The sequence below is a fragment of the Octodon degus genome, unplaced genomic scaffold, assembly GCF_000260255.1.
Source record: "Octodon degus isolate 3935 unplaced genomic scaffold, OctDeg1.0 scaffold00266, whole genome shotgun sequence".
Taxonomy (NCBI): domain Eukaryota; kingdom Metazoa; phylum Chordata; class Mammalia; order Rodentia; family Octodontidae; genus Octodon; species Octodon degus.
The window spans coordinates 305,715-314,055 of record NW_004524842.1 but is presented as its reverse complement, the minus strand read 5'-3'; the positions used below and the strand labels follow the sequence as shown (position 1 = coordinate 314,055).

The 8,341-nt window shown below is 35.9% G+C and overlaps 1 protein-coding gene and 1 pseudogene across 4 annotated transcripts in view; both read right to left on the bottom strand.

Moving 5' to 3' along the window:
- Bco2 (beta-carotene oxygenase 2) overlaps positions 1-8,341 on the bottom strand; it is a 49,776-nt gene that overhangs the window by 11,454 nt on the left and 29,981 nt on the right. For 3 of the 4 annotated variants that reach the window (XM_023706621.1, XM_023706622.1, XM_023706623.1), the window contains 4 exons: positions 7,522-7,650; positions 6,009-6,169; positions 4,965-5,132; positions 3,659-3,679 (listed from right to left, as the gene is read on the bottom strand). In XM_023706621.1, coding sequence (XP_023562389.1) covers positions 3,659-3,679; positions 4,965-5,132; positions 6,009-6,169; positions 7,522-7,650 — 479 coding nt within the window. The remainder of the gene's footprint in view (positions 1-3,658; positions 3,680-4,964; positions 5,133-6,008; positions 6,170-7,521; positions 7,651-8,341) is intronic. The other variant, XM_004646363.2, reaches the window with a different exon arrangement.
- LOC105741017 lies at positions 2,161-3,536 on the bottom strand (annotated as a pseudogene).

Below are 8,341 nucleotides of genomic sequence, written 5' to 3'. Positions count from 1 at the left end.
GTCTCCTAGTGGGTAACCTTAAACTTTGAGGCCAGGGAGATGGCTCAGTAGAATAAGCACTTGCCTGGCAAGTGCAAGAGCCTGAGCTCAATCCCTGGTTCCAAAAAAAAAAAAAAAGATTTTTTTTTTGGGGGGGGGGGATTGTGAGGGTTCTCCTGAGTCCAGGCTTTTACTTTTATTTTTCAAAGTTTGATAAAAATTGACTCAATTACATTTTACACAGTAATATTTAGTGTGCTTTGTCTTAAAAGGCTGTTTAAATTCATTTGTAAAAATAAGATAACCTTTATAACTCAGCCTCTAGTGAATAAGAAAAGAATAAAATCTTACTATAAATAATAAATAACTTTACACAAAAGTCCAGGTGACATAAGACTACTATATTAATCAACATACTTTCTTTATATTTACAATAAACCTATTCGTTAATACTGTAATAGAAAAAATGAACCAGTCCACATTCTGTGTGTAGTAGGAGGCTTTGAGGGTGGACACAATGAAACATAGGAGGATTTCTCACATAGCTAAAGAACTTTTCAACATATAACCTTGGGGTTAAAAAGAAGCAACAGAGGGGCTGGGGAGATGGCTCAGTAGAATAAACACTTCCCTGGCAAGCACAAAGACCTGAGTTCAATCCCCGGTTCTGAAAAAAAAAAAAAAAAAAAGAAGAAGCAACAGAGTACTTTATGACTTTTTACTATTTTTTTATATTATTTTGGAGATTGGTAAATTTTACACTTCAGCTGCCCTTGAGCTCACTATGTAGCCCAGGCCAGCCTTGAACTCATAGTGATCCTCCTGCCTCAACCTCCCAAGGGCTGGCATTGCAGGAGTGCACCACCATGCCAGGCTAAAACTGACTGACTGGCTAGGTTCCAGAATCACAGAATCAAGGATATTACCATTAACTGAACAGCAAACAGTGGTTTAATTTTTTCCACTATTTAAATACAATTGTTACCATGTGAGAATTATACTTTGTGAGTTAAAAAAAAAAATAGTCTACATTGCAAAACTACACTAATCAAAAGCAGCCCCAAACAAAAGTCACCAAAAGAAATAAAACATTTTTATAGGTATAGCATGCATAAAAAGGATAATTACATAACACATTCCCTAATGACCAAATGAGGTAAATTTTAGTTAATGTAACAAATAACATATATTTAACCACTGTGTTGTGCTGCCCATTTTTGTTTGAAAATATAATTATTCTTTTTTTGTTTGTTTTTTGTTTTGTTTTGTTTTTGGCAGAAGCGGGGATTGAACTCAGGCCCTTGTGCTTGCCAGGCAAGCGCTTATTCTACTGAGCCATCTCCCTGGCCCCATAATTATTCTAATGTCTAAAAACTATGCTTTGCATTTCTGCTTTTTAGATCCCCTTGAGATATTAGAGACACTATAACAAAATATTATCTGAATACAAATTATCATTATGTAATCTCCATTTTATATATGAAGTAGGAAAAATAATAAAAACAAAAATCACCAGAACTTAAATTACAGATTAATCCATGATAAAAACTTAAAATAAAAATGAAACACAAAGATAACTTGATACCCTTCCCATATATGGTGGTCTGTGAAGATGCAACCTCTAAACAAATTACTTCAAAGATAAAGAATGAAAATGTAAATCTTGTTTAGGCTTTAGTTAGCCCATCCATTTATATGCTCTGAAAGAAGGCTAACAGTAAGAACTACACCACTTTCTATTTTAGCTATTAGATATGAGAGGAAAATATTAAATTGAAAGAACCAGTTGGACAGAGTTTCATTCACCACTACTCAGTTTCTACGTAAGCTCCTTTGGTACAGTAACGTGTCTATTGAAACTGCTATGACAGCACTTTTCACAGTACATGAATTTCTGTCTTTACTTTCTTCTCCCTTTGCCTCTTAATTATTTTAACTGATGAGAATTTTATTCACAAATTTGTTGTTTCAATTACTGAAGAAGTGATTTAAAAGCACGAAGAGGCTGGGCATACAGTTCAGTAGCAGAAAACTTGCCTAGCATACACAAGGCCCTGGGTTTGACCTCCACCACTGGAAAACAGAAACAAGAAAAGAAAAACCACAAATGGATGCATCTGCTAATCCTGAGATGATGATGCTGATGATGATGGCAGGGATATTTAAAACCTAGGTAACTTTTCACTCAAATTTTTGTTTTAGTTTTGTTTTTTTGTTTTTTTTGAAAATGGCTGGAAGGATAGAAAGAACAGTCAAAACCATCAAAATAAATACTGAGTTCCAGGAAACAGCTTCCCCTGCTCTTGTCAGCTGGTACAATGTTGTTCCTGCCTTAATTGCTACAAAAGAGGGAGCTGCAACACCTAAAAAAGTGCCAATAAAAAAAAAACTTTCAATGGCATATTTATCACAGGAGATGTAATATTAATAAACCAATTAGGCAGAAATGGTGTTATTCTCAAAAATATAATGTAGCTAATGAGATGTTCTCTATGACATTCAACCTGCTGTGACCATTCAACTGTTTTCTGTTAGGTATTTGTATACAACTGGTCGACCAACTAAATAGGCTAGCATGTACCAGAACGAGGCACCAAGTCCAGAACACAAACACACAAGAAACAAGGCTAGTGGAAAGGGATACAGGAACCCCGAGAGAATTCTGAGAAATATAGAGCCTGGAATAGCAAACGTTTGCAAGAATATATATATAGCAAAATAAGCTACAAGTACTTGTACATAAAAGGTGTCCTTATATTTGGATAAAACTTTGCCTAGAGCCTTGGCATCATCCATATCTCTGGGAACCTTCATATTTAGTCTTTCTTCTTCACTAAGCTGAGGAAAGTTTTTATATACCAAAAACATAACAAAAGCTGCAGACAGGAAAATGGACCCCAATATAAGCAGTGACATTCTTGCTGACCCAGCTTCTGCCTGAGCTTTTTCCTTCAGGCGGGCTCCGCTGCCCGGCGCCGCAGCCCCCCCGTCCCCGCCTCCCGTCCCTCACTGCGTTAGCGTTCGCGTGGAGGGCGCTGGTCGGAGAGCTCTCGCAGCTCTGCCTTTCGCCATGGCTGCTGAGGCGACGTCGGCCCGTGAGCACAGTGACACGCCATAGAAACCCGCAGCGCCCACTCACAAAAAGATAACTGATATTTAACAATTGATAAGTATTTTAAAATATATTTTCCATTTGTTATAAACTTCACATTTTCAATGTTTATAGACTTTTGATTATATGTTTATATATATTTTATTAGATTTATTTGTAGATATTTAAGTCTTAGCACAGTAAGGTTAGAAAAATAAAGAATAGGTATAAATATTAGAAAGAAAAGTATTATTTTCAGATATGATTGAGTACACAGAAAAATCTAAAGTAATCTATAGCTTATTTAATATTAATTTAGCAATATTCCTAGACATGAGATCACTATAGAAGTTGAATTTCATTGTTTGTTTGTTTGTTGATTATGTCACCCAGACTGGCCTTGAACTCATGGAGATCCTCCTGCCTCAGCCTCTTAAGCACTGGGATTACAGGCATGCATTACCATGGCCAGATGCACTTTTATATGTTAGGAAAACTATAAAATGAAAGCTTAAAAAATACAATTTACAACTATTTTAAAATACACAAAATGCCCAGAAATAAACTGAAATAAAAGATATGTCATACTTTACACTGAAAAGTGTAACACTGTAGAGAAAAAGAAAACTAAAATGAGTTTTCAAACTCAAATTCAATCAAGTAATTAAATGAATAAAATAATTCCTAAAAATATTCCATGTTCACAGATTGAAAAACTCATATTGCAAAGATATCAGTTATCTCCATGTTGGTCTATACTTGCAACATAACCCCAGGCAATTTAAAAATACAAAACAGCTAAAAACTAATGCTATAGACATGAAGACGTACCAGGAAGCTATTAGTAAGTACCAGGGAACCTAATAATCACAGTCCTCTAAAAAAATTTTTTAGACAAGGTTATAGTTGAAAAACGGTCAGGCATGGTGGTACATGCCTGTAATCCCAGAATTCAGGAGGCTGAAGCAGGAGAATCACCATGAATTCAAGGCCACCCTAGGCTACTGCCTCAAAAAAAACCCAAAAAAAACAAACAAAAAAAGCATAGCTGAGAAATAAAACTGCAGACAAGTCCAACTTATATTACATAATACAAGGAAAATTTTTACTTCTGATTCAGTATCAGAAAAAAGTGAATGCTTTTAGCTAAATGAATGAACACCCTGGTAGTCCATATTTGCTATTCCTTCCAGAAAACAAGCATACTATATTTAGTGCTTAAGTGTAATACAGAACTAACTGCAACTGTTTTACAACGTGCATCTTTGTTGTCATTCTCATGATTTTTATTTATTAGGTGTTCAGTAAGCCACTTCAAATCCCTTCTAAATATTTCTGGCACATACAGTTACTGCATCTCAATCCGTTTTAATTCCCTTCCTCTCCCTCATACCTCCCCCATCCCAAATTCCACTTCCCACCTCCAAAAACTCTATCTTCTGATTTCCTATCATCTTTATTTTGCCATCTAAATTATCTATACTTTGGCCTTCTCATGTAAAAGAAACCATGCAATATTCAATCTTCTATTCTTGATTCATTTCACTTAACATGATAGTCTAAAGTGCACCCATTTTCCTACAAATGACTTGAATATATCCTTTATAACTGAGTGATACACATACTTTTTTCTTTATCCATTGCTCTGTCAATGGGAATTGGGAATGTAGGCCACTTCTAAGACTTAGCTATTGCGAATTGTGCCACTACAAATAGAACTATATGGATATCACTGTAATACAGTGATGAACCTTTGCTTCCATGCTGTAAAACTACTCTCCCCCCTTAATTTCCAAAGTGATTTAAAAAAAAATAGGTAATTCCAAAGTCAGAGTCAGATCTTGACTGGTTCAAAGATTTTTTTCACAACTCTCTAAAACTCAGAGATATTTACCTGATCAAGCCCTTCCCCAGCCTTTCTGAGATTCTGTAGTTGGTAAACATCTAGGCTTCTTCCATCATCTTGACAACACAAATCCATTACAATACAGCCCTGATCCTCAAAAGCATTGATCTGATGAAAACTAACAAAAGGTTTGCTGTAATACATTCCTGGGAGAAGCTGTAGAGAAAAACAAAACTATGAAACACAAAAGATGTTTGCCGTCCCCTCAGAAAACAGCTCAACAAAACTCAGATTAAGAGGGTATCCCTACCCTTACATGGCACACCCAGTCGGTATAAGAGAAGTGGAATCCAAAGCTGAGGCAAATATGCTTTGATTTAAGGACTGTTTGATCAAGTCAGCTCACTTCATACTAATTAAAGAACAGGTGATTTGAGAAGGGCTAAGCACCTATTACAACTAATTTAAAATTCTTTATAAAATATGGCTCAAAAGGATAAATAAATTTAACTACATGGCTAAAGAGAAAGTGCTGTCATTCAGTACATGATATAAGTAACCAATTCTTTGGAAGAATACTCATTACTAAACTTTTGTAATTAGGTTCAGATAAATTTGGGATACTCTAATCTTAGATAAAATGTACACAAAAAAGCACTATTATTACTCATAAGAATAAAAAGACATTCAATCAACATACTTAGACTTTGGTGGGATTATCATACCAACACACTAGCAAGGCACAGGAGCAATTAATTAAATTTATCAATGTAAATGTTACAGATCTGCGCCTGAAAAACATCCTCTTTTGTAACTATAAGGAGATGGAAGAACTGATAATCAAAGAGGTTCCTAGACACCACTTTAATTCAATCAGGTAATTAAATGAATAAAATATTTCCTAAAAATCTCTAATATGCATCATTGACTATGTTAATACTATATATATATAGAGGCCCAACCCAACAAAGAAAGCAATATCCTTAATTATGAGTGTCATTAAAATAATTCCCAGTTAAGGTTAAAAAAAAAATCAATCAACCATATAGAACTTCATCTCTGAATTCAATCACTTTGTTCAAAATACTGTACCTGTCCAGTGTGCTTATCTACTACATGAAATCTTGTGTTATACTGAGGTTCCCAGCTTATTCCATCTGAAAAAGCCTTTCCCCGAATTTTAGAAGTGACAATTTTCCACAGGTTCATCTTGAATGGCTGTTCAATGAAGACTATGTAGTTCTTTGTCATCCCTGAAAGTTCCAGTGAAGAATAAAAGATTATTTGGTCTGAAGTGCAACCATTATAGGGCCCAACCAAGTGCCTGGACATATCACCACTGACCTTTGAAAAGCCGGCCCGAGATACCTCACCATTTCCCAGCTTTGCTATACATATTTCTTGTTCCTACGAAAAAGGAACTGCTAAGAATAGCCTGGGCTGAAAGTCCTTGGCTTACTGTTATCTTTTTTTTTTTTCCTTTTAAATTATTTTGATCTTAGAACAAAGTAATGAAGTATGCTAAAAAACAAAAAATGCCATTTATGATCTGTACATTTATTCCCTAACTCTTTGCTTATTTAGCCTCATGTTAAGGACCTAGAAGCAATTTGGCTATATGACAATTTAGAATACAGAAAATAAATATTATTAATGCAAACTATAAAGAATATGAAGTTCCCAAAAGAGAAAAAAAAATAACCACAACCTTTTCATGTATGATTGAAGGCTCTAAATTGTCTTTTTCTGAAAAAAAAAAAAAAAAAAAAAAAAGTAAAAAAAATTTCAAAAAAAAAAAAAAAAAAAAAGGTTTTTGGTGTTTTCAGACATAGCCTCACCATGTAGCCCAGGCTTGTCTCAAATTTTCAAGCATCCTGCCTTAGCTCCTAAGTACTAGAATGACAGGTGTACACTCCCACATCCACTTTAAAGTTGCCTAAAGTCCTGAGTTCTGTAGCTTAATTTTTTTTATAATTGTTTGTACTAATGAAACTGTTCTTTTCAAGCAGGTAACCAGGCTAGTGCATGGACTATCTGACTAGAAAGAATAACTTTATTGATGAGAAATGTAACATTAGTTCCACTATCATGAACTCTGATATTAAAATATAAATATCACTTGCAGAAACTAGTCCCTCTCAGTCATGGTTTTGTCCAGTTGTTCCCCTCCCTCAAGCCTGATACAGTCATTAGAGTGGGCTTCTAGAGCTTGTGATTAATTCATGATCCAGTGCTAGGACTGTGGGTGTGAGTGCTGCTGGGATTATGGGTTGAGTGCTACACCTGCCCTGAGGCAGATAGCCTGAATGCAATAAAAGAAACAGAGGCTTGCTAGCTACCACAGTCCCTTCTCCTCCCTTTTGGCTCTTGTTATTTGTGTTTTCTACCACCATGAACTGCTGCCATCTGCCATGTTCCATTCTGCCTTAGAACAAGCCTAATACAGACTGAAACTTCCACACACTGTGAGCTAAATAAACCTTTCCTTTCTTAATTTTGGATGTTGGGTATTTTGTCCCAGCAACCAGAGAAAAGTAACCAAGACACTCTGATAAAGTAGCCTTAAGGTAGGGCCTTTTGTAATTTGCTTTATCTCTGTACTCACCAAAGCTATGGTAGTAGGAAGGCTTCATCTTCTCTGTAGAAGCAATAGAACAAATCACCTGGGCTCCATGGAGTGTCTCCCCAAGGTCCACCTTCTCTGGAGGAACCCGAATGACATTATAATAGGAACCTGGAAAATGAAAAGTCCTATATTTACTGTTTGGAAAAGACAGGATAAAAGAATCTAGAATAAAAGACCATGTTGCCCTCACGCACTCAGCAAAAACAGATTCACACAATATACAGGATACATTTCATCAAGGAATACTTCAAAAAGATTTAGATATAAAAATATATTCACTCTATGAAAGTCATTAGCTAAGCATTCAAAACTGCAAAGAGTGACCTGTCAAGGGCTCACTGTATTCTAATGCTCTCAGATGGTTGCTCCCTCACTCCCTGCAGATACACCTCATGCCTGCTTCATAGGAAGACAGGAGCCAGGAATACCCTCAAATTCTCTTTGTCTCTCTCCCTCCTTCCCATGCTCCAACAACTACAGTTCCACTTTTCCCCATGTCCAATTCTTCCTTGCAATCCTCTGGGTCCTGGGGTTACTCTAGGTCCCATCACAATCTAGCTCATCAATACTCACTGGTGCAGTCACGCATCTGGCTATGCTTACTAGTTCTTCAACAGTAAACTCAAATCTCCTTCCCTCAAATAACCTCTCTTGATTCTTCCCCACCCCAAAAGCATTCAATAGGGGAAAGTCACATCCCTCATTATACATTCATCATATCCTACACAGTCTTAATATATCTCATTATACTGTAACTTCCAGCTTACCCAATTCAATGAAAATTCAAGCACAACTTATC